Raw genomic sequence first — 25,802 nt, 5'->3', positions numbered from 1 at the left:
TGTGACTTTCCTTTTTGTATGTGAGGCTGAATGGAAATATAAAAGTCTGCATTTCGTTTATTTTCCTTTATCTTTTCTGTAGTCCCTGAAAGTTAGAAGCATCCTATATGGAGATGCCAGTTGTTTGTTGTTAATTAAATTATTGTGGCCCAATCATTTCCTATTACTGTAGCTACTTTATGATTGATTAGACCATGAAGATGAACTTGAATGAGGACTTTTCTGAAACTGTATATTAAAAATAATTTTAAAACATCTGTAGCAATGACCTCTTGGTAGAACAAACATTTAAATGCTATGCCTTCAGCACCTGTGAATATGTACTGTTTTTCCTTCTACTGTTTTGTCATTTATTTTTTTCCCTTCAGTGTATTGTGCCTTTCAGTCTTGTCCTGCACTTTCCTTCTTTTTTGATTTTCTTTTGTATTCTGCCCAGTGTGCTGGCAGCAGCAAAATGAATCTTGTGTGATTCCTGATCGTGCAAATGCCAGGCTAACATCAGGAGTCTTCTAGCCTACAGAAGTCCATGTTTTATTATACTGTATTAAATTGTGCTGCCAAGTACCTCATTAAAGAATGGTGGGAAAATTAGCTAAATACAAGAGAGCCCCATTTCAGCATCCGCTTAAATTTTATTTCTATACCTCAGAATGGTAGAAATATCCATGTTAAACTTAATCAACTGATATTTAGTAGTGATGGAATTTGCATCTTTATTTTCTCATTTACAATAAGCCTCTCACTGGGGTTGTAGAGAGGCAGCAGCAAGGCGCCACACTTCCATGCGTAGACCCTGAGATGGTGCAGAGTCACTTGGAAGAACTGGATGCCTTTAAGTCGGTAGGCCCGGATGAGCTCCATCCGAGGGTGCTGAAGGCACTGGCCGACATCATTGTGCAGCCACTGGGGGGAATATTTGAACGCTCGTGGCGCATGGGCCAAGTCCCAGAGGACTGGAAAAGGGCCAATGTGGTCCCCATTTTCAAGAAGGGGAGGAAGGAGGACCCGGGCAACTATAGGCCAGTCAGTCTCACCTCCATCCTAGGCAAAGTCTTTGAAAAAATTATCAAGGCTCACATTTGCGAGAGCCCGGCAAGACAAATTATGCTGAGGGGAAACCAGCACGGGTTCGTGGCAGGCAGATCGTGCCTGACCAATCTAGTTTCTTTTTATGACCAGGTTATGAAACGCCTGGACACAGGAGGAGGGGTGGATGTCATATACTTAGACTTCAGGAAGGCCTTCGATACGGTATCCCACCCCATACTGGTGAACAAGTTAAGAGGCTGTGACTTGGATGACTACACAGTCCGGTGGGTGGAGAATTGGCTGGAGGGTCACACCCAGAGAGTCGTGGTGGATGGGTCAGTTTCGACCTGGAAGGGTGTGGGCAGTGAGGTCCCGCAGGGCTCGGTCCTTGAACCGATACTCTTTAATGTCTTCATCAGCGACTTGGACGAGGGAGTGAAATGTACTCTGTCCAAGTTTGCAGATGACACAAAGCTATGGGGAGAAGTGGACACACCGGAGGGCAGGGAACAGCTGCAAGCAGACCTGGACAGGTTAGACAAGTGGGCAGAAAACAACAGAATGCAGTTCAACAAGGAGAAATGCAAAGTGCTGCACCTAGGGAGGAAAAATGTCCAGCACACCTACAGCCTAGGGAATGACCTGCTGGGTGGCATGGAAGTGGAAAGGGATCTTGGAGTCCTAGTGGACTCTAAGATGAACATGAGTCGGCAGTGTGATGAAGCCATCAGAAAAGCCAATGGCACTTTATCGTGCATCAGCAGATCCATGACAAATAGGTCCAAGGAGGTGATACTTCCCCTCTATCGGGCGCTGGTCAGACCGCAGTTGGAGTACTGCGTGCAATTCTGGGCGCCGCAATTCAAGAGAGATGCGGATAACCTGGAGAGGGTCCAGAGAAGGGCCACTCATATGGTTAAGGGCCTGCAGACCAAGCCCTACGAGGAGAGACTAGAGAAACTGGACCTTTTCAGCCTCCGCAAGAGAAGGTTGAGAGGCGACCTTGTGGCTGCCTATAAGTTCATCACGGGGGCACAGAAGGGAATTGGTGAGTATTTATTCACCAAGGCGCCCCCGGGGGTTACAAGAAACAATGGCCACAAGCTAGCAGAGAGCAGATTTAGATTGGACATTAGGAAGAACTTCTTCACAGTTCGAGTGGCCAAGGTCTGGAACAGGCTCCCAAGGGAGGTGGTGCTCTCCCCTACCCTGGGGGTCTTCAAGAGGAGGTTAGATGAGTATCTAGCTGGGGTCATCTAGTCCCAGCACTCTTTCCTGCCTATGCAGGGGGTCGGACTCGATGATCTATTGAGGTCCCTTCCGACCCTAACATCTATGAATCTATGAATACTCATAGGATCATAGAAAAGTAGGGCTGGAAGAGCCTTCCTGAGGTCATCTAGTCCAGGTCCCTGTGCAAGGCAGGATCGTCCCTGACTAAATCATTCCTATGTAAAGGTCTGTCTAACCTGCTCTTGAAAAGTTCCAGAGATGGAGATTGCACAATTTCTCTAGGTAGCCTGCTCCAGTGCACGACCACCCTCATAGTCAGAAAGATACTCCTAATCTCCAACCTAAATTTCCCTGGCTGGAGCTTTAGCCATTGCTTCTAGTCCTGTCCTCTACAGCCACAGAAAAAAGACCACCTCCGTTCTCTCTCCTCTTCAGGTATTTGAAGACTGTTATCAAATCCCCCTTCATCTTCTCTTCTCCAGATTAAATAACCCTAGTTCTTTCAGCCTTCTTTCTGCCTTTCTCCATAAGTCTTGCCTCCCAGGTCCCTAATAATTTCTGTGACTCTTTGCTGGACTCTTTCCAAACTGTTCACATCTTTCTTGAAGTATGAGGCCTAAAACTGGATACAGTACTCCAGGTGAGGCCAATGCTGAATACAATAGAAGAACCACTCCTTGATTTGTAAGTTACACTCCTGCTAATGCAACAAGAGCACAATGTTGGCTCAGATTCATCTTATGGTTCATTGTAACTCCCAGGTCCTCCTCTGGAGTACTGCAGCCTAGCCAGTCATTCCCCAGTCTGTATTTCTGCATGCTGTTGTTCTATCCCAAGTGCACTTGTCCTTGTTGAATCTCATTTTACTGATTGTGGACCATTCCTGCACTCCATCCAGATGATTCTGGATCCTAGCCCTGCCCTCAAAGTCTCTGCAGTTCCACATGACTTGTTGTCATCACAGATTTGCTAAGCATGCACTTCATCACATAATCCAAGTCATTAATGAGGTTATTAAACAATACTGAGCCCAGGACAGACCTTTGGGGAACCCAGCTCATTCCCCTTAGACACTGAACCGTTGATGATTAGTTGAGCTGAATACAAAGATTCAACCAGTTATGTGTCTACTTTACAGTATTTTAATCTAGCCCGTATTTCTTTAGCTGGTTAATGAGAATGCCATTGGAGATGGCATCAAAAGCCGTGCTAAAGTCGAGGTATATCAACATTCACTGCTGTCTTCCAATCCACAGAGCCTGTCACAGTCTGATCATGAAAGGAAATCACGTTGGTTAGGCATGACTTGCTCTTTGTAAATCTATGCTGGCTCTTCCTGATCGCCTTATTTTCCAATAAGTTCTTCACAGTATATTCCTTGGGGACCTCTTACGAGGTATAAAAGTTAGGGTGACTAATCTGTAATTCCTCAGATCTTTCTCCTTCCCTTTCTTAAAATGGGCAGTATATTTGCCCTTTTGCAATCATCTGGAACCTCACCCAACCTCCATGAGTTCTCAAAGAGGATAGCCAAAAGCTCTGAAACTACCTCAGCCAGTTCCTTTAGAATCCTAGAGTACATCCCATTCATCCCTGATGACCTGAAAGCATCTAGGTTCTCTAAGTAACCCCTAATCTGTTCTTTTACTATTTTAGGTTGTTTGTCTCCTTCCCTGTCTTTACTGCCACCTGCACTCCTCATTTGGTTGATGCCTGTTTGCTGAAGTAAAAAAAAACATTAAATACTTCAGCTTTCTGTGTATTGTCTGTAACTAGATTGCCTTCCGCATTCCTTAAGGGGCCTGTGGTTTCTTTTATCATCTTCTTTCTTTTGACATCCTTGTAGAATTCCTTTTTATTGCCTTTTATTGCCAGTTGCATCTCAAATTGTGCCATGACTTTCCTAATTTTCTCCCTGCATGCCCATGCCATACTTTTACTTCTCCCTAGTACTATGACCAAATTTCCAGATTTTGTAGGATTTCTTTTTGAGTTTCAACTCATTGAAAAGATCGCTGTGTAGCCAGGGTGTCCTCCTGTTGCACAGTCCATTCTTCTGTTGCATGAGGTTAGCTTGTTTCAGCACTATTAAAAGGGTCTTTTAAAGGTATGGTCAGCTCTTCTGCATTTCTTTTCCCCTCAGACTTGCCTCCCAGAGGATCCTGCCCAGCAGTTCCCTGAGTTTGTTAAAGCCTCCTTGCTTAAGTCCAGTGTCCTTACTCAGCTGCTCTCCTTCTTTATGCCCCTTTCAATCTTTAACTCTGTCATTTCATGCTCACTGGATACATCTATGTGAGACTGCTGTGAGACATGCAGCTGCCTAATTAGCTCCACAGCAAAGCTTCAGCATCTACACGTGTGGCCTTATTGGGCTACAAGAAACTAACTAACTCTGCTGTAGATTAGTACTTGTAAACACAAATACTGTCCTACGGCAGCATTCTTTAGCGAGCAGTAGTGCATGTGTAGATGGTGGCTGGGGCATGAGGGTGCTTCAGTGTGGGGGCTGCCTGCCAGCTAGTTCTGCACTGGAGCATCCTCATGTCCCAGCTAGCCCCTCCACAGCATGTTGAGCCAAGTCGGCACAGCCCCAGGCTGGGAGGCTGAACCCCTGGGCCCCCCCACCAGTCAGAGCTGCTCCAACCTGGCTCAGTGTGCTGCGGTCCCGGGTGCATATGTAAACATGACACTTGGGAGCATTAAACTCCGGTGTTTATTGTGTCGCATTAATTTCATGTATAGACGCACCCACTGTCATGTGAGTTACCTTCCACCTTCACAGTCTCAACAAATTCCTCTCAATTCATTAGAGTAACTCAAGAAGAGCTTTCTCCCCAGCTGGCTTCTCTATTGTCTGTATCAAATAGTTAACATACTCAAGAATTTGCTAGGCTGCATGTAAACTACTACTGTACCTCCCTGCAGATGTCCCAGTAATTAAAGTCCCCCATGAGAACCAAGTCCTTTGATTTGGAAGCTTCCATAAGTTGTTTAAAGAAGGTCCCGTTCACCTTCTCCTTCTGGTTTGGCAGCCTGTAGTCAATGCCCACTAAGATATCCCCCTGGGCACTCTTCCCTCTGACCTTTTCCCAGAGGCTTTGAATAGGCCTACCTTTCTGTTCATACTGTACCTCAGACCCCATGTACATCACCTTTATACATAGGGCAACATGCCCTCCTTTTTTTCCCTGCCTATCCTTTCTGAACAAGTTATACTTGTCCCTGATCATACTCCAGGAACATGAACTGTGCCACCACATCTCTGTGATTCCAATTGCATCGTAATTCTGTGCTTGTACCAGGACCTCCACTTCTTCCAGTTTGTTTCCCATACCTTTCAAGTTAGTATATTAATATTTCAGGTAGCTAACTGACTGTCCTGTCCTCTCCCTGAGAAATTTGCTAAGGTTTCTATTATTGATTTCCTTTACTAAGTTTTTATGCAGGTCCCCCAGGCTTTTTAATTTCCTCTGGGCTTTTGTCTCCATCCCCCAGTGAACTTAGTTTAAAGCCCTTTAAACTAGGTCTTCAACTACTTGTTATGTTTCACACTTCTGCTTCCCTGAGGTTATTATTATTTCCAGAATTTGGTTGTAATGCATATCAGTGCAATTTGTTGCTCTTGTTTTGGATATTTTACCCTTTCCTATGAAATTTAAGTATTATAAATATTATAACTTAAGGCAGAGGTGGGCAAAATACAGCACGTGGGCCAGATCCAGCTCACCACGCAATTTCATCTGGCCTGCAGGTGCCCATCAACTAATTGTACCCCACCCAGCCTTTCCACCCATGAGGGTGGGAGTGAGGTGCCCACATATACACCCTTCCCTCCCCACCCCCAACGTACCCTGTTGCATCTTGTTCCCACCCTGGTGTGTGGAAGGGCCTGGCCCAGCCAGCACACAGCTTCCAGGAGGGGCTGCTGCTGCCATTGTCATTGCCAGGGGGACTTGCTTGGCTTCCCCAGCATCCTGTTCACTCCAGGCACCAGACAGGGAAGCAGCCGAAGGCAGGGTGGGGAGCTGCAGCTGAGTGGGAGTGTGGAGTATGGGGCGGGGGCTGGCAGCAGCGCGGAGCCCGCACCTAGGGGAACGCAGAGCTCAGGTGGGCAGAATGTGGGTGTGATGGAGGGTGGGAGCTCTTGGAGCGCTGGTGTCTGGCACAGATGCTGCCACTTGTGGTGGGTCGTGGCAAGGAGTGCAGCAGGGCTGGCCCACCTTTAAAGCGTGGGGCTTTCTGTGGTGCATGTGCACTTGTGCGCCACTGGGGGAAGCCCTGTGCAATGGAGCTGGCTGATTTCCCTGTTGTGCAGGTCCCAGGACTCCCGTCCACTTCCAGCGGAGTCTCAGGACCTGCGCAGCAAGGAGCAGTGAAGGCAGCTGGCTCTATCAAGTGGGGCTTCCCTTGGTGGTGTGCAAGTGCAGGAGCTGCGAGTGCAGGAGCTGCAGGGAGCCCTGTGCAATAGAGGTGAGCTGGCTGGGCTGTGCTTCTTGCCCCCATGTGCGCTGCTGGTGGCAGCACCTACACCAGACATGAGCACCCTGAGCACCCCTGCCTCCTGCTGCTGCTGCCAGCAGGGGTTGTGCACTGTGAATTCCCCACACACCCCCATCCTCCCTTACACCCCACACACCCACACCCTGCCTCCATAACCCCCCCACATATATATCCCCCAACATATCATATTGCCCCCACACACACAGCCACACCCCCCCACACAACTATACACCCCACCATACCCCGCACACAATATACAAGAGTAAGTCTTTATTTTTGAGTTATTGTACAATCATTTATATACAGTACGTAAACACAGATCATGACAAAAATAGTTTTGTAGGAAAATTAAAATATGTTATAGTAGGTGTTTGTCTTTTAGTATATGATTTGGGGGTTTTTTTGTTCCAAGATGGCAAACCTCCCCTTCCAAAAGGAGTATTTCCAGGGGAGAGGGGGAGGAGAGGGGCAAGAGGAGGGACTTTCAGTGGCAAAGTTCAGGGGGCTAGGGGCAGGACTTCCAGTCCCAAGATGGTTACTAGGGGGTGGAGCACCTGTCATGGGGTGGGGTTACCTTTGTGGTGCTTGACAGGTCACCAAAACTCATTAAGCGGCTCTCCAGCTGAAATAATTGCCTGCTCTGACTTAAGGCAACCTCATCAGAGCAGATTTTGCCTCTGATGTTCTTTTCTTTCTAGTTCTACAGCTTGCATAGTGTCTTAAATTTGAGGTGTCTGAATATATCAAGAGCAAAATATCAGAGCTGAGAATTTTGCCTTTAACAGTTTTAAAAATGTTAATGAGATATTAAACTATATTATTTATGTTAGATAATAAAATACTGATGTAGGTGGGGTAGAATAATTTTACATCAGCGTTACTGCCAGAAAGGTCTCCTCATAAGATAGTGGTCTTTCGGACTGCATTAGTCATCCATTTAATGCAGAGGCAGGCAATTATTTTGGGCGGAGGGCCACTTACTGAGTTTTGGCAAGCCATCGAGGGCCACACAACAGGCAGCCAGGGGCAGATAAATATTAATTTTCTAAATTTTTACGGGGCCCCGTGGGCCTGATAGAATGGCCTGGCAAGCTGCATCTGGTCCGCGGGTCACATTTTGCCCACCCTGATTTAATGTCACAACAATCAAGTTTTGTAATAAGAGATTGAAATTGTGTTGCTAAGTGACATTATACTCTAGGCCAGATTCATAAATACAGGTACATGACCTAGGGTTTTAGGTTGTAGCCGTGTTGGTCTAAGGACATAGGCAGACAAGGTTCCTTGGGTGAATTTGATATATTTTATTAGACCAACCCAAATGGTTGGAGAATAGTTATTAAGCAAGCTTTCGGGTTCAAAAACCCTTTGTCAGGCTAAGGAAGCTGCAGCAGTTGCTGCGTGCTCTTCCTGGATGGAATGAAAAGTAAAGAAGCCAGGGGCTGGGCTGGGGAGTCAGTTGCCAGGCAGACTGTAATGTATCAAAAATCCAATGTCTATGTTTAGTCCATGATCTCTAGTATCCAGCAGGTTGGTGAAATGGAGCTCATAGGCTCGTCTCTGGGAAGTGTTGTGTAAGTTTCCCTTGAGGATCAGGACTGAGAGATTGGAGAGAGAGTGGCCCTCCTGTGAGAAATGTGCCCCCACCGGTAATTGGGTGTTTCTGTCTTTGATGGATTTCCGGTGTGCATTCATTCTGGTACACAGTTGTTGTCTGGTCTCTCCTACATAACTTCCATCAGGGCATTTGGTGCATTGGATGAGGTATATCACATTTCTGGAGGTGCAGCTGTAAGATCCTGGGATGCTGATGGCTCTGTTGTGGGGTGTAGTGATAGTGGGGGTGGTGGAGATGTGTGGGCAGGTTTTGCATTTCTTGTCCTGGCACGGTCTGGATCCTTTTGGTGTGTTCTGGGCTTGAGGAAGGTACATGACCTAGGTTTACATGATTGCCAGCAGTGACAGTGAGAGAGAGTTCTAGGGAGCTATATTTCAGTGACTGAGTAACAATATTTATCCAGGGTCTCAGATTTGTATCTCAGCGTAGTGTTTGTCACCTTTTGGAAAGAAGATTCTGAGTTATTGATAGTTGTACAGAACGTTGAACAAACTTACTACAGGTATTACTCAAAAAGGTATAGGTGAGCCCCAAGCATGTTTTTAGAGTGATTTTTCTTTTAGGCTAAAATATATTTTAAGGACTTTAATTAATTTGCCTCAGTTCATGTCCCTGTTTTTGTATCTAATATCAGGTCAAATAATATCTACCCTTCCCTAAAATTTCTTTCTTCCATTAGTATTTATATTATGGTAGTCACGTCTGGAATCAGGCCTTGATATGCTGGAGCTTTACAAACCTAGAAACAGACACAGTGTCTGTCTGCATAGCTTTCAGTTTAAAACATTTATGTGGAATACAGTTTTTCTTGATTTTTCTTGGTACCGCCAAATCCATATATAACTTCTGTTGTCAGCTGCCATTCCTTAATTTCTTTATTATAAAGTATGTAAATTTTGTGTGCATGCTGTCAAGCCTGTATTTCCATTGTTACAGTAAGTGCCTCTGTCCAAGAATGTCAGAATTGCGTTTGCTTTCTTATTCATACTTAAAAATGCGTATGAGTAGAGATCAGGTATTATTCATTGAGCAAGAACCCTCATACTTTACACCTTCAACAAAAGAACTCAAGTTTTGTTTATTTTTTTTTAAAGTAGGACAGGACATTCAGTTTATTCCCTCTGATTCTTAAGAAGTTCAGTTTCCTTTAACTTTTTCCTATCGGGGCACCAAAGATGGGCAGAAAGGATACCAGTTTACTTTCTCCTCTGTAGAGCTGCAGCCCGGTGTGTGAGTGGCTGGAGGTGGGAGGAGGTAAGGGCAGCATAGCCTCTTCTGTCCATTGATCCTCGCACTGCTGGTGGTGCAGGGGTCCTGGTTGCAGCAGCAGCAACAAGTCTTGCTGCCCTGCTCTGTCCTCCTGTACTGGGCCCACCTACTGGGCTATTGAGATGATTCCTGCCCGTGCCAGTCTGTCCAGGCTGCAGCCCCATGCCCGCTGTGGGCACACAAATCTGGGGTGGATGGCAGCAGGTCAGGAGTGAGGGGCACCAGCAGGGCTGTGGGGTGGAGGGCTATAGGTTGGGAGTGAGGGGCACCAGCAGGACCAGGGGACTGTTTTCTACTTAAACTTTCTACTGTGTCAGGAGTGAACCTCGATGTTTACAAATGGGTCCTGGTACAAATAAATTTGAGAACCACTGCTCTAATAGATGGTACTTTTCCCCTGCTTAGCAGTTTGCTACCAGAATCCTGAGTCTATGTGTTGTGCTATGTTCTGGGGTGGTGAAATCACTGATGTCCAGCTGGTTTTGTACAGTTTTACTTCTGTTATTTTTATCTTGTATATGCACACAAGCACTTCCGGTAGTTCCCCAAGGTAGATTTTGTAACTTGCTTAGTGTTAAGCTTACTTCATATTTTTCCCTTAACATTCTTCATTTTCTCCTCTCTAGGCCTTCCTTATGTTTTAGCTTCACAGCTCATTACTCTTTCCTCCCTGGCAACCCATCACCTTATTTCAGCTGCTTCTTCCTTCTTCTCTTCTGCTGGTAATTCATTTTCAGCTTGCAAATTCTTAGAGCATAGATCTGCTGCATATATTGAATGTTTAATACAGTTTATTCTGTGTCTTACCTACTTTGTTTATAGTTTAAAGTGCTGGCCAAATATGGAAAAGGTTATTTTCAGTGAGGAAAGATAATTAATTAAAAGGGGTTTTTTACTTTTTAATGTGAACTGCAAAGTAAAAAGGGCAGAGATCCTACCTTTACTTTCCCTTTTAATTTAAAAGGGTAACCTCAAAATGTATTTTTAAAAATATTTTGCTGTTTGTCTTTTATACTAAGAATATTAGGTCCCGGCTGCTTGTTTTTATTGAAGGTTTTTGTAAAGTTCCTGAGGCACGGGGTGGGGAGTGGGAGTGCAGGGAAAAGGGTGGGGAGTAGATGGTGACATTGGGAAGATTAGATAACCCTGAGTTGCTGATCTTCCTTTTCTGCTTGCAGAAGTGGGGATTACTCATGTAAAAGACAGGTTAAAATGTTTTAAAAAATTAGGTTAGCTTTGTATATCATAAAGAAGAATATTTGAGAGGGTGAGAAATAATTACTTTGCAGTGCACCTTTTAAAAAAATAGAGAGTTTATTACATGATGCTTGTTTCTTCCTTTTGTGATTTCCTGACCTTGTACACATTGAAGAGTAATAGCAAGAACTCTTGTTCTAAAGGTTCTTACTTACAGACACTGTTCCTTATCATGGTATGGCAGAACTAAGATTTGGGGCTCTTCTTTTCCAAAAAGTTTTAATTAGCAGCATTTTATTGTGTCTGTGTCCAACATCACATTTCTGGGCTGATTTGTTTTTTCAGTTTTATGTTGAATTGACTGATAGTTTTGCAGTTGGCTTTTAGTTATTGTGAGAGTGCAGATGCCATGGCACTGGGCTCTGACTGCCTCCTTCCTCTCAGTGAATTGACTTCTCATTCTAATTGTCTCTTTCTGCTTTTAATATCTCTTATTAAATTGCATCAGAACTACTCAGCAGCTTTTGTTGCCAGCTTTCATTTGAGAATGGTATTATAATTATATTTTTCTGATAGGTGCCAGTAAATTTAGCATTTCAGCATGACAGTGTTTTGTTACAAAATACCATGTTTGGCCTAAGAGCGTTCCTCATGCAGAAGAATAAATGGGTACAATGGGTTGCTACATCAAGTCTCGTCCTCATCCCATCCATCCCAGGCAAGGACCAGGGACAAATGTGGTTTGCTCCCTCCGAGCATTTAGAATTAGTTAATAGGAATCTTTCAGTTGTCTTTGGACATTGCATCAGACCATCTGTGCAATGTCAGAGCCACATTGCTACAAAGGGAAGAAGAGCTGGGCAGGAAGGAAACAGGTCCATGTTTAGTGTGAAGTTGGACATGCTTCTCACTCAGAATAATATTTTAGCAATTTTTTATCTGACTGTGTGTGTAACATAACTCATTTTACAGTGAAAAAAACAGAGGAAATTAAAAAGGTATATAGAGTGCCCATAATTTTATAAAAACTAGCTTTATTTTAGGGAATGAAGCTGTAGTGAAGTTAAATGAAAAATAAAAATTCTTTTGCAAAAGAATGGCTCGATAATGATTTTGGGAACATAACACAGAGCTTACTGCAAGGCATCTTTGCTTACTACACCAACAAACATTGTTACTGTTCAGTAAAGGAAGAAATTAGGCAACCTGATAATGTTGTGGAATGAGTGAAAAATATCTTGTATACAATTCTTATGTTTACTTTTAAAAATAAATTTACATAAATCAGTTTAGCACACAATGCACAAAACAATACATCATACAAGTCTAACAGTTTTATCAGAATTCATTTTAATTCTATTACTTTGTAGAATAGTAGAACATTACATGATAAAATATACTTAAATCGGTAAAACTTCTCATAGGCCTAAGTAAGGAGAGGAGTATTTGGCCCTATTCTCCTACTATAATACTGAAATACCCTTAATTTTATAAGCATTACTGATATTTAAGGTCTTCAGAAAATTTAAAAGAATAAAATTAAGGGTGAAACGTGTCCATCTGGTTTGCTTTCCTTTATCCCTACCACATCCTTAATGTTGCATTGAATGCTGTTCATCTTTTTTCAGATGTATATCCTTTCCTAAATTTATTTAATGCAATTACATCTGAAAAATATTTTTAATATATTTTTGCCTGAGTGCTATGTCAAATAATCAAACTTCAGGATCAAGAAATACAGTTAAAATATGCAGTAGATGTTAATCCTTTCTGAAGTAGTACTTTATTTTTTAGATTTATGTGCTGTCCTCACAAAAGGCTCAGGGTGGGTTACAGTACTATTTTCTAAATTAAGAAGGCCTCTCAGTTACTGGTTTTATTAGTGATTAATATTTTTTTTTTAGAAGTTGCTACAAAACTATATAGCTTTGTACAACCCTTCATAAGCTAATTTGATTACCTTCGCTGAGGTCTTGAGCCAGTGCCTATTGCAGTCAGCGTGCAACTTAGGTTTTAGATGGAATCTTTTGGTTTTTGAATAACCTGATTTCCCTTCAATGTACAGATAGAGAAGTATGCTTTTAAAAGATAATGTTTTTGAAAAGAAACAATTTTAAATATATATTTTAAAACAAAAATGGAGAAGAATGTATGCTCAGAAGTTTACTCACTTTAAAATGCAATTTATTAGGTACTTTATGACCATCACTGCTTTTCCTGAAAGATAATTTTATGTTAAAGGAACATATTTTAAATTACATCAACAGTTTTCAGTATTGCATTTATTGTTACAAGCAGCACTTACATTTGGCAGAATAAAACTTCTTTTTTCTCTCTCTTCCACTGCCTCCTTTAGTTTCTTTAGTTTATATTTTTAGGCTGGATTTAGGGAGCAATCTTGCAGTTAATCTTGTACTTAAATGGTTTGCTGGCTCAGGTGGAAGTCAGTTTCTCCACTGCTGAAAAGACTCTTCCATTTTAACAGAGAGCATAAAAACAAATTAAAAAAGGAATTTAGGACCTCTTTCTTTAAAAAAAACTAAGTACATTTTAAATTGGGCACTCGTTTTTTTTTTTGTTTTTTTTAAATGAGTTTTTTACTGAAAACTGCTTAGTTATTTTTAACCTTAAGTAATAAAAAGAATAATTATATGGAAAATGTATGTTTTTCTTTAGAATAACAAAAACTCTAATAGATCAGGATGGTCCAAGTTGGAGGGAGAAGCTATCACCAATTCCAGTTGTCCCTGTTTCTGCTCAACAGCACAGATGGGATGGAGGAACCTTTACTTCAGAGGCTAAGCAAAAGAGCGTCACAGATGTCAGTGGAGATAAACAGTTGCAGATCAACAGTATGTATAACATATGCACATCTATATAGTTTCAGAAAGGAAAATTTAAATGTGAAAAGCAAGAAGCTTTGGGGGCTGGATCTGGGGGAGTGCTGTGGTGTAGTTGCACCTCTCCTTGGGTGTAGAGCACATGTCCAGTGAGCTCTCCGCTGCCAAGATCTCTGGTCTCAGCTGCTGGTTGCATCCCCCATACCAGTAAGGTGCCCAACCCACGCCCTATTTCCAATATCCTCGATCCACTCCTGGAAGCATCTCATTACTTTTCAGAATGTTAGCTGAAGAAAGTTAGCTGACCACATATTTCTGAAAAGAAGAATTAGATTTAAGAGTCTCTTTGCATGTGGACCCAGTGGTGCTTAATGTTTAGGCCGGTCTGTGGGCTGGGTTGGAACCTGCATCTCAGGATCAGACCTGCACACCCAGATCAGTAGCTGCTGTCTGACCCTGCATGCTGGGATTAGGGGCCAGAACCCTGCATTGCCTCCATCCCATCTAGCTTGCTTGGATCGGGGGCCCAGGATCTCCTGACACCTTCACCCAGTCCTGCAGGCTGGGATTAGGGCCCCAGACCCAATGCCATGTCCACCAGATTCCATGTGCCAGGATCCAGGATCCTGTAAACAAATTTATATTTACAGTTACTTGTCTTTAAGTTATTCAAAGTTGCTTTCTTTTCAATAATATTGTTTGTTTAGTTATTTAATTCGGCCGGCTAGTATGGTGACAGGCACTTTGTTACATGTGTGCTCAATCCACCTGTGTCAGTGATAGAACTACAGGAGAATCAGGTTCCTCAGAAGACCTGTCATCCCTCCAGAGTGTGCAAGAGAGAGAAGGCCGAGGGCAGTGAATGTGTGGAGCTGGGGATCTGCACTCCCACTGCACCTTGCAGTATACCTGTACCAGTGTATTGGGGAACATTCGCACTGTATCAGATTCCTATTTGGCCCATTGAGTGAGACCAGGGAGAAAACTGTGACTTGAGGAAGTTACTCTCTCTCTCTTGAGCTACCTTGGGGAAAATGCATTGTTCTTAGGATAAATTATTAACTTGTACATAATAAATTGGTCTGTCTTTAAATAACATTTGGTCCTTTTGAAACCTAGGTGAAAAAACTGAAGAGAGGTTCAGAATCCTGAAGACTGAAGGGAATGAATTAGTAAAGAAGGGTAAATATAATGAAGCTCTAATAAAGTACAGTGAGTGCATGAAGTTGAACTCCCAGGAAAGTACTGTCTACACTAACAGGTAAGGAGCTGAAATCTCTGCCCCATTTTGTAAGTTTGCTAGATAGCAATGTTTGGTGATTCTAAATCATGACTGCTGATAATTTCATGCAACTTTACTCACTTTTTTTTATATTACAGAAGATTACATTTTTCCAGTGTTTGAGATATGGTTCAAATAACTTTTTATTTTAATCCATATTTATCTTTATTTTATTGTATTTTATTTTATTTTTTTAGGGACAGCATGTTTAAAGTGATTGAAAATGTTCTCCAAGGTCTTTATGCAATAGACTGTAGTAACTGTTGTAATGAATTTGTAAAATGAAAATTTGTTGTATTTTGTTCCATTTTCCAAGAATGTCAATGTCATGGTTGGATACCTTAAATCTCATATGTAGTGACATCGTGAGAATTATGGAAAAATTTCAAATATCTTTCACAAAAGCTGTACATTTTTTAAAGACAAGTGGTCATAATCAGGGATCCTGGTTTTCCCTGATTAAAAAAATGTCAAATTCTCTTATTAAAACACTAACATCCATGATTAAAATGAAACAGCAATTTGGAACCCTACCAGTGCCTCAATCACTATAATAAAAATGTATTCTAAATACCTATAAATTTTAGTATTTGATTTTGCATTTTTTATCATGAAAAATCAGAGCTCCCCCTGCCCCCTTAGCCCCCTGGCCTTGCTGGTGTTCCTTGCCTCCCACCCACAGCCCCCTGCCCCCCCCCAGCCCTGTTAGAGGTGGCTCCCAGCTGCCAGGGTTACGGGACTTGGATCTGCAGCCCCCTGCATCAGCGCCTGAGCCTCAGCTGCCACCCACAGGATGTGGCAGCTGCTGAAATGTAGTGGAGCATGGAGCCCAGCTCCCTTTCCCCCATGGGCAGCACAGCCGAGCAGAGCCTGTGGGGAGGGCAAGTGCAGGCTGCCTGCTGCGGGCTCAGGCGGGGGGGTCGGGCTGGCTCCCTGTCGCCGTGCATACTCCTGGGCGTGAAAACAGGTAGGACCCAAATCCCCCAGATCTGTGCACAGGGTGGGTGAAGGCTGCCCACTACAGGCTTGAGCTCCCTACCCTGCTGCCCTCCCCTGGGGCTTACACAGCCTGGTGAGCAAGACCCAATATGGCAGGGTAGAGTGAGGCTGGGTAGGGAAGCTCCTTGTCACTGCAAGCTCTGTGCTGCCCTGGCAAGGCACCCCCTGCCCACTCAAAGCAGTGAGGGGCACAACCCCGTACTGCCACCCCCACTGCTGCGGGACGGGCAGGGGGCACCTTGCCAGGGTGACGTGGGGCTCACAGCAGCAAGGAGCTTCCCCACCCGGCCCCACTCTGCCCCGCTGCACTGGGTCCTGCCCGCTGGTCTGTGGAGGCCCCGGGGGAGGGCAGCAGGGTGGGGAGCCTTAGTCTGTAGCGGGCAGCCTGCACCCACCCAATGCACAGATCTTGGAGGCATGGATCCTCCCTGCCCCCTGGTCGTGTGTGCAGTGAGGGGAGCCTGATCCACCCCACTGCCTCCTGGACAAGCTGCCAGCGGCCCCATCCCACTCCCTGCTTGGGCCCCACACACCACCCAGCTTGGCAGAAACCCCAGCTCCGGCCCTGCCCAACTGTCTCCTTATGTGGCCCTCAATCTCTCTCTCTCCCCACCACCACCAGACTTACCTGCGGGAGCTACTCTCCAGGCTGCCTGGTGGCCATGTGCACACACATGCACATGGCACCCCTTGCCTGACTACCCTCCTCCTGCTCCCCCCAGCCTCTTGCAGGTTGGAACTCTGCCAGCCTGAAGAGAGCTTTTTGCAAAACTGCAAAATTTGCATGTTTCTCTTGGGGAAGAAGGGAAATCTGTGGTTTTTTTCTGTTTTCCCATGGGAAATGGAAAACCCGGATCCCTGGTCATAATAATAAAGTAGTGTTAATATTTAAAGGACAGCTTTCAGCTGCAGTCGTAATTCTTTCTCTTCCCACAAACTTAGAAGGTTTGAATAGGTCAATGGTAGGCTGGGAGACCCCCAGAAAATACTGTTGTGCGAGGAACTACAGAAAACAATATTAATGAAATAGGGAGTAACACTTCTACGTTTTTCTTAGCTACTGTTGAAGGATTGCCCCATTTTGGCATTAAGCAGCTAACAGGGGCCCTGATTCTGCAAACTTACCCCATGCTTTATTCTGACCTTTTGAGCAACTACATTGACTTTTTATCATCCCCCCTCCCCCCCCAGGAAACATTGCAGGAATTGGTCCTAAATAGAAACTATTAATACATTGCTGTAATGAATTACACTCAAGTATTTTTGAAGAACTCCACAAATGTGTATGTGGGGGGGAGGGGGAGCAGAGAATTGATTTGGAATAGAATCAAGCAACATAATTAAATGTTTTGAATCAGATACTGTCAGCAATTCAATATGTTACAATTCCCTTATCCTGCACTGTGTTTTGTTGTGTTATGGTAGAGCTCTCTGTCACCTGAAACTGTGTAAATACGAAGAGGCTAAACAGGATTGTGATCATGTTCTTCAAATAGAAGATACTAATATTAAAGCTTTTTATAGGCGAGCTCTAGCATACAAAGGACTACAGGTAAGAATAAAGATTACGGCAGGTATTCTTACATCTTTTGAAATTTACTTATTCACCTCAAAGGCAATTCCATGATCGCAGTTTATACATAAATACAAGCAAGGGAGTAAGTGAATCCTTCACATTACACCAAAGTTCTCGAAATGCTGGCAAAATGTAAAACACTATAACTAGTTTGGGATATACAAATCATTTGAATTGAGATATCTGGTAGTTTGAGGAATTGAGTCATGTATGCAGCAATGGCAGGGGCTAAATGAGAGTTTTGGTTACCTGGGAACTGATTAAACAACATTTGACTATAATTTCCCTTTAATTTTCTTCTGATGCTGCCACAATCATCCTTCTGTGCCAATGTGTCTATTGCCAAGCTTACCACAAATTCAACTGCTGATGGCTTGTAGATCTCTGCTCTAGACCTAGCATGTTCTGTCGAAATTAAAATCACCACCTGTCACCCTGGCATCATTTCATTGATGGCAGTTGTCAATTCCAGCTCAAAATAGCTAAAATAGACGTCTTCATCACACTCCCCCCGTCTCAAAACCCTTCTTACTCCTTTCTTTTTCACTTTCGGTGTGGAAAACATCATTACCATCCTTCTTGACACTCACCCTGGTAAGGTTGGTGTCATAGTTGACAGACTTATATATAGGTCCTTACATCCAGGCTACATCTAAGTCTACCAGATCTGTCTGCATAATATCTCTTAAGACGAGTCCTTTATTGGCCCAACCTCCTTTTTACTGGCATTGACAAATAGAGGGTTGCACACAGAATGTTGCTACAAAATCTCTTTCCTAGCGCATCAATTAAAGCGTATTACCTCTCTTGCCGCCCTTCACTGGCTCCCTCTTCTCAGTTGCTTCAAACATAAATTCCTTGCCTTCATTTTCAGAATTCTGTATAGTCTGTCTTCACCCTCTCATTCAGTGTAGAAAGGTTGATTCCCATCTTTGATCAGCCTGTGATTGCCAGCCTGTATCACTCTTTAGATTTTTTTCAAACAACTACCCTCGTGTTTTGTGTTGCCTCACATGCTTGGGAGGAGCTCCTTGTAATCATCCCCCCAGGTGCTTGGTTACATGCCTTCAGATTGGCTCCATAAAACTCTCCTTTGTGATGATGCCTACAAAACAGCTTGGAGTGCTGATGCCAGTGACCGTCAGGCTGGCCACTAATGTCACTTTGTTCCTTGTGGTTCCATGTCTGTCTGCATCTCTCACCTCTTGTCCTAGGGTCTGGAAACATGCACATTTGGAACTGTTTAAAAAAGGAAGCAGGAACTCCTCTCTTATAAAGGGGGAGAACGTCTCTGTTTTTGGAAATGGATCCAAAAATGTGTGTATAAATACCCTAATGTCCAGAGCCCAGAGCTCTGAACTGTGCAGCAGCAGTTAGGTTCTAACAATTGTGTGTGGACAAGCTAGGAATGATACAAATGTAGCAAAAGAGCTCCAGTTTTACCGTGCTTCATCCAGGGTTAAATTGGAGCAGGTTTGCTGATTTTGTAATGCTCTGTCTTGTCCACACATAATGGTTAGGATGTACCAGCTTCTAAATGCTCCTAATCATCTGCTCCCCTTTTGAAATGGCTCCAGATGTATGTGTCTATACCTTCATGCCTTCATAGACTGTAAGTTCTTTGGGGCCAGGACTGTCTGTTTGTACAGTGCCTTGCAGAATGGGGACCTTGTCCATGGCTGTTGTTTCTAGATGCTATGATACTACAAATAATAACAAAAATAAAGTAAAAGCATGTGCTGTTGAGCATGAAAGGACTAGAAACCAAGTAATGCAGCAGACAAAGACACTCTACTCTTCATTTGCCCTCAACTTAGCTATGATTTCCAAATGTAAGTCTCAGTAAGAACCAGGGAGTTTTTGATGACAAGTCAGATTCCTTTACTTATTAAAAATACCTGAAAAACTGTAGCAGTTAAAAAAAAAAAAAAAAAAAAAGTTTAATTTTTCTGGAAAACCACTGGCAAGACAAACTTTTGCTTTGTATCAAATATTTAAGCAGACTGTACTTGATAAACTCTAATCTCCTTATGCATTATTGTTGTCAATAGAAATTAATATAGATGGTGAAACCAGAAAGTGATTCAACCTGCCAAAAGGCAACCAGAGATTACAGAAAAAATTGTCTTTCCTGATTGTTTATTTAGAGGGAACATGTAAAGAGACTGAGAAATCAACTCTCCTACTTCCCTGTCTCTGCTTGAAATACTTTGATTGGTACATCCTACAATTGCATCGCCTTTTTCACAGGTCTGTTGCATTGGCTGTTCAGAATCATTCTGTGATTGATTGATACATCCAGGTGTGTCCCCTCATTTGCCAGTTCAAGCTGATGAAACCTGAGCTTATGTTAGAAATTCTCATTCTTTGGTTCAGTGGAAGTTGGGGCACCTAATGCACCTAAATGCTGTTTGAATCTGGTCCTGTTCAAGTGCATGACTGTGTGTGTGTGCTGTACTATGTTATTTCATCTTTAATCCATTCTCTGACATGAGGGTGAATTGTCTCCAAGCAGTTTGATCCACAATGTGTATATTTACATATATCACCTGTACATATTTGGCTACAAAATATTAGTTTAAAAGAACAAAAAAACCTATTCTCATGCCTATTCTTTAGTAAAATTGTGCATCTTAAGTCTTGTTTAGACGATACTTACTGTTAGTATTCCAGTTTTGTTTTTTTAAAGTAATTGTGAAGTTGACCATTGCAGTTCCAGCTAATTCTCTTATCTTACTCTCTGGAATAGTTTTATGAACACACTTTGTTTCACCTTTCACTTTCAGAATTACCAAGCCAGTGTTGATGATCTCAGAAAAGTACTTTGTATAGATCCTAATGTTGCTGAAGCAAAGAAAGAACTAGAGGAGATAACCCAATTTCTTAACCCTAATGTCACAACCAGCAGCCAACAAAAGCAAAGAAAGAAAATCAAAATTCATGAGGTATTTCCATTATTGTGAAAAGTAATCCGTAGGGAAGTCGCACAGTAAATAAGATTAAAACTTAGATCTTGTTTTGTAATATTGATAGCTTTTTTAACTACGTGTATTAATTTGTTTATTGTTTTAAGGCATACCAGTGTACTGAAATATTAAATGTGGTGTTTGATCCAATGAGGTCTATAGTGCTTTGGGGAACATCCATAACTCCAGTAGAAAGAAACTATTTATCATTCTTGGACAAAACAGTTTAGGGTGGAGGTAGCTGAGGACATTTACTGTTGAGTTTTCAGAATATGTCTCTCATCTGATCTGACAGGGCAACAAATGTTGCTTATATAGAACCAACAGAGCCTATGCTATCCTGTTGCTGTGGCTGAGCCAGCAGAGGTATGCTGTCCAACAGGACCTCCGACTCTCCTTTCAGTGAAACCTAGCAATTGGATCAGAGAACAGAAGCCCAAATATACATAAAGCTCTAGAGCATATGTGTGCAAATCTACAAAACGGTCAGAGAGTGATATTGTGCCTTAAGTTTTGATGTTGTAAAACAAGCAAGCGATGTAAGTGGGTGAAAACGTCAGTTAAGCTGAGTTTCTTGGCATCCACACAGGTCCTGTGTTCAATACTGAATCACTCAAAGAAGGGATTTCTCTGTAATTAGATGCTTAGGGTTGGTAACTGTGTTAGTTCAATAAGAATGGATTTCTGTCTTTCTAGTTTTATTACAAGAAATCTGGCTACTGATCAATACAGTCCCATTAATGACATTAAAATTTGGACCTGTAACTTCAAAAATGTATGAATTTTGTTAAAACTGGATCTATAGATGGTAACATAATGGATGGAAATTCATTCATGCAGGAATTCAAAGCCAAAGAGATGTTTAGTACTTTATGTAACTGGCCATGAGCAAGAAGCTGTTTTTTTCATTTTACCATGATGTAACACATCTGAGATCCAGAAACCTCCCTTAACAGTAACAACAATTGGGGGCTACTACTGGATTATAGAAAAAGAGAAAATAATAGCAGGGTAAGACCAGTGATGTAACTCTACGTTAATGGAGTGCCTTTTATACTTACCTGAGCTAGTTTCTCAGCAGAGCTAATTAGCCTAATGAGGCTACACTGCTCCTGATACCCATACTAATTAGTTCAGAACTAGCTCTGGCAATGTCTACATTCACTGTTACATGTAGATGTTTTAAGGTGCCTTGAAACTTTTTCAAAAAGGGTGATATTCAATGTCAGGAGACTGACTGACGGTTGAGTGTTTATTAACCTAGTTCTGGGACTCTTTAGTTTAAAGTAGAAGCTGGTCTTTTAGCAGGTACTCACTACGAATATGTCTACGGTGTAGCCACAAACCTCAGGACAGGCAGTAAAACCCACCAGAAAATCTGGGTAAATATTCAGGCAGTTGCACTGTGCTGAGGTGCTTGCTGCCACAGCTAGTATGCTGCCAGTACTAAAGTTAACTTTGGGTACATCTACCTTACACTGCAGTCACAGCAGTGAATCCAGCATAGTCCTACCCTGCTGGTATGTGGGTGCAGGCACACAAAATAGTTGAACCGTTCCAGAATATCACCCATTAGGCACCGGTTCAAAGTTGTGTGAAATGTTGTGGTTCCAATACTTGGGTGAGCATCAGAGTGAGTGTCCAGCTCAGCAGTCATGACAGTGGGCAAGTGGAGAGGGATGCTTTCACCTGTGCTTTGGGGAGACATCCAGTAAGTAGGTGACCTGTGGCTGGGGATGTTTTCACTTTGCTTCTTCCCACTGTCTCCTAAACATTGGTTCAAGAAGCGTCAGTAAGCCACAAATGACTGAAGTCTGTAGTGTGCTTATCTGACTGAGGGGCAGGTTTGCCAACCCAAGAATTTCTTGTTTTTACTGACAGTCTGCACACCTTTTCCTGACAGCCAGACTTTTTTTACTCACATATGTTTTACCTAATGCAAATGCAATCTTCTGCCTTAAGTGGCAGTGACATGGCAGGATTCAAATGTGGGGTTTAACATCCACCAGAGTAAAAACAAGTTTGCTGCTTGACTGCAGCAGTTGTTTTATACCATGCTGCTTCTATGCCAGGGGTTTCCCACTCACCCCCAAATGGACCCAAGGCAGTGCTGCCCCTACCCCAGCTCATTCCACAGCCTTACCTCCACCAGTTCCACACCTCGTTCAAGTATGGACCCCCATCTTCCCCTCCCAGCCTGAAGCTCTGTCCCAGCTGCATTGTCCTCCTCCCTGTATGTTTGAGGCAAGCAGCTGTTAAAGCCAGGGGACAGCCAAAGGGACAGAGTGGCAGCATATGTCTGGGGGGGGAGGGCTGTGAACCACAAAGCCCTGACAAGAGCTCCCTGCTGGGTTCTGAGCTCCCATTCAGACACTGCTTGGTGCTGCTGTGTTCCTTCTGTCCATCAAGCTCATCATTATTTAGTTTTTATGGACAGCTCCATTTTTTATAGACCTTATGGACAAGCATTTTTGCCTTATTTTTTTATGGGCTGCCCATAAGTTTGTAGTCAGTTGGCAACCGTGCCATTGGGGAAAATGCTTGGAGTTGTATCTGCATTTGAAGTGTGTTTTATGGTTCTTAGGGTCTGATGGGCTGTGCTTGAGGAAGTGGTGAGAACACAGCTGGTGTTTAGAAAGATAACATTGATTGAACAAGCAGTGCAAGGGAGCTTGTTGATAAAAGTGCCAACAAAAGGGAAAAAAGGGGGAGAGTACAGTTCTGCCACCAGAGGGGCAGTTGCAGCAGTGTGTATGTATGAGGGGTTGGGGGCAGGGAGGAGCAGTGCACTGTCAGGTGCCTAAAGGACTGAGCAGACGTGTCACTGAATACTTGATATCTACACTAATACCGAACTGTTTCAAAGTGAACTGGTTCAATATAGTACTTGATTTTCCAAGTACACTTTTGAACTGTTCCAGTTTAAACCAGTTTAACAAGCTTGTATGTCTGTCCGCTTCAGTTATAAACTGCATTTAAACTGTTCTAAACTGTCCATGTCCTGTTTATGTCATTAGTTATATGGTCAATTTTCTCTTAAAACCTTTCAGATCTCACCTTAGAAAAGGGAGGACAGGTGTAAGGTGCATGTTGACACAGAGACAGCATTTTAAGACGCTTGACTATTAGGATATTACTTCTGCAAAGGGACCTGGGAGAAAGGAGGAGGACCACCATACTCTGAAAACCCTCCCTCTAGAAGAGGAAGTGATAACCACTAGTTTAATGATATCTCTGCTTTATGTACTCTGATCTATCTGGTTTATGAAACTTGAGGTATTATATACATCAACATTTAAATGGTTTGTTGTTGTTTCCTTTTAAAGGTGACTGAGAGCAACAAACAGGAGAGCCAGGTCAATACTTCAGAGGATGCTATGATTAATCACATACCTTCTGAAGGAGGAGCAGAAAAGGGTGTACCATTGAAAAGGTCTGAAAAACTGCTCATTTCAGAACCATCTACTGCCTATGACTTTGGTCAGAGCATAAATGCTGTGAATGCCCGGAAGGATAAAGCAGCCTGTGCAGATCTTCTAATGATCATCAACCCCCCAAAATTGCCAATGCTGCTAAGTAACAAGCTAGATGGGGATACGTTTCTGATCTTTATCCAGGCATTGGAATGCTATATACTTGGGAAAAATCCTGGTCTTGTTTATCAGCACCTTTTCTATCTGAGTAAAGCAGAAAGGTTTAAGGTAAGAGCATATCTTTTGTTTAATTTGCCTTTGTAGAAAAAGGAACAAAACTCAAAATTTGAAGGATTTAATGGAACAGAAAGTGTGTTGATTTCAGCATTTAACAGAAAACCAGTCAATGCAGAACACTCACCTGCACTGATTGTACCCATACTGGTTTCTTTTTTCAGGTGGTCCTGACCCTTCTTAGCAAAAATGAAAAAGAACAAGTTCGGCATCTGTTTGAATTGCTTTCAGAAAAGCATAATCATCAGTTTTCATCAGAAGACCTGGAGAGCCTTAAAAGGGTTTATGAACTTTAAACAGAACTTGATTTTACAGTTTCTTCTCGCTCGCATACAGCTGAGTTATGAATGGAGGTATGAACTGCAGATTTGCATGGGAAAGAACTTGGTCTTTTACCTGAATTGTTCAACTGCTGTATTTTTTACAGTATGTGCACATCTAATGGTTGCTGCTCTTTTGTCTTGTAGTTGTATACATTTTAACCCCAGTTGAGTTCTAATGCATGTCTGTATTTAATAACATAGGTGATATTTGAGGATATGTTGATTTAATAAGAATGTATCAATTAAATGTATAAAAATGTCTTAAGTCCTACAGTAACTATCAAGAGTTTTAGCTATTCATTTATTATAAGGTAGATCATATTTTCTTGGGTAAAAGCAAGTCCTCAAGATAAATGGGTTATTAGGAACAATGTTGCTGAAATAAGTTTACAGAAGGTGTTAACTTTTTCCCCCTGGTATGTAAAGTAACTGCTGTATTACATATTTGTTCTCATGGAGTGTACAAAAACAGTTAAATATTTTTGGTGCAATACAGGTTAAAAGCAAACATGAATAAAAATAGATTAGTTTGTTATGGAACTCTTCAAAGCAATTTAGCTATTAAATAAATTGTTATGTTTTTTAAATGGAAATGCGTAATTAAGAGTTTTTAAATTATTAATAGCATAATTATTTTAAGCAAGATTTCTGGGTGTTTGCACTGTTTTAGGAAGTGGCACTTGGCAGTGACCAAATTCTTCACTTCAGTGGCTTGCTCACATGTAGTTCATTTTTGTTCAATTTATCCTTAGAATGAGGGGCTGCACATATATTTGATTCATCTGAGACTTAAATGGTCTTTAAAGGTTGGTATATTAATGATCTGTTTTTAGTTGTGCTTGTGAAAACAAAACAAAATAGTTTCATAAACCCATAGCAAGTTTTGCTTTATTTTGCACAGAACTGTATACATTTTCAGATTTGTCGGTAAAGAAACTGCTTTTTTCCAAAATAATGTAGCTTTTCTTTTAATAGTTTCTTTTTGAATTTGACCACATTCCTTTCTTGGTTATATTACATATATACACAATATTTGTCTTGGGCATATATTAATAGAAAATCAATGTATTTCTCTTCAGGATATAATCTATGGATTCTCACTTCTGGTTCTAAATTATCCAGACTTTAATTCAAACATAGCTAATAAGATTTGTCTTGTGACAAAGCTATCAAGAGTAAGTCACTGTCAGGAGTACTTAAAAGAAAGATAAATCAAGTTGCATAATTAACTTTTATCTAGGGAGTTTGTCATATGGTCAAAAG

At 42.3% G+C, this 25,802-nt stretch overlaps 1 protein-coding gene across 4 annotated transcripts in view; it reads left to right on the top strand.

The window, feature by feature from the left end:
* The window catches only part of SPAG1 (sperm associated antigen 1), a 73,482-nt gene extending 48,350 nt beyond the window's left edge, over positions 1–25,132 (top strand). For all 4 annotated transcript variants that reach the window (XM_006268797.4, XM_019495801.2, XM_019495800.2 and 1 more), the window contains 6 exons: positions 13,523–13,698; positions 14,806–14,947; positions 17,393–17,519; positions 20,330–20,488; positions 23,836–24,210; positions 24,381–25,132. In XM_006268797.4, the coding sequence (XP_006268859.1) occupies positions 13,523–13,698; positions 14,806–14,947; positions 17,393–17,519; positions 20,330–20,488; positions 23,836–24,210; positions 24,381–24,512 (1,111 nt within the window). In that variant the 3' untranslated portion in view covers positions 24,513–25,132. The remainder of the gene's footprint in view (positions 1–13,522; positions 13,699–14,805; positions 14,948–17,392; positions 17,520–20,329; positions 20,489–23,835; positions 24,211–24,380) is intronic.
* Positions 25,133–25,802: the final 670 nt, after the last annotated feature.

The sequence above is a fragment of the Alligator mississippiensis genome, chromosome 3 (assembly GCF_030867095.1).
Source record: "Alligator mississippiensis isolate rAllMis1 chromosome 3, rAllMis1, whole genome shotgun sequence".
NCBI classification, from domain to species: domain Eukaryota; kingdom Metazoa; phylum Chordata; order Crocodylia; family Alligatoridae; genus Alligator; species Alligator mississippiensis.
This window is presented reverse-complemented; position numbering and strand designations above follow the sequence as displayed.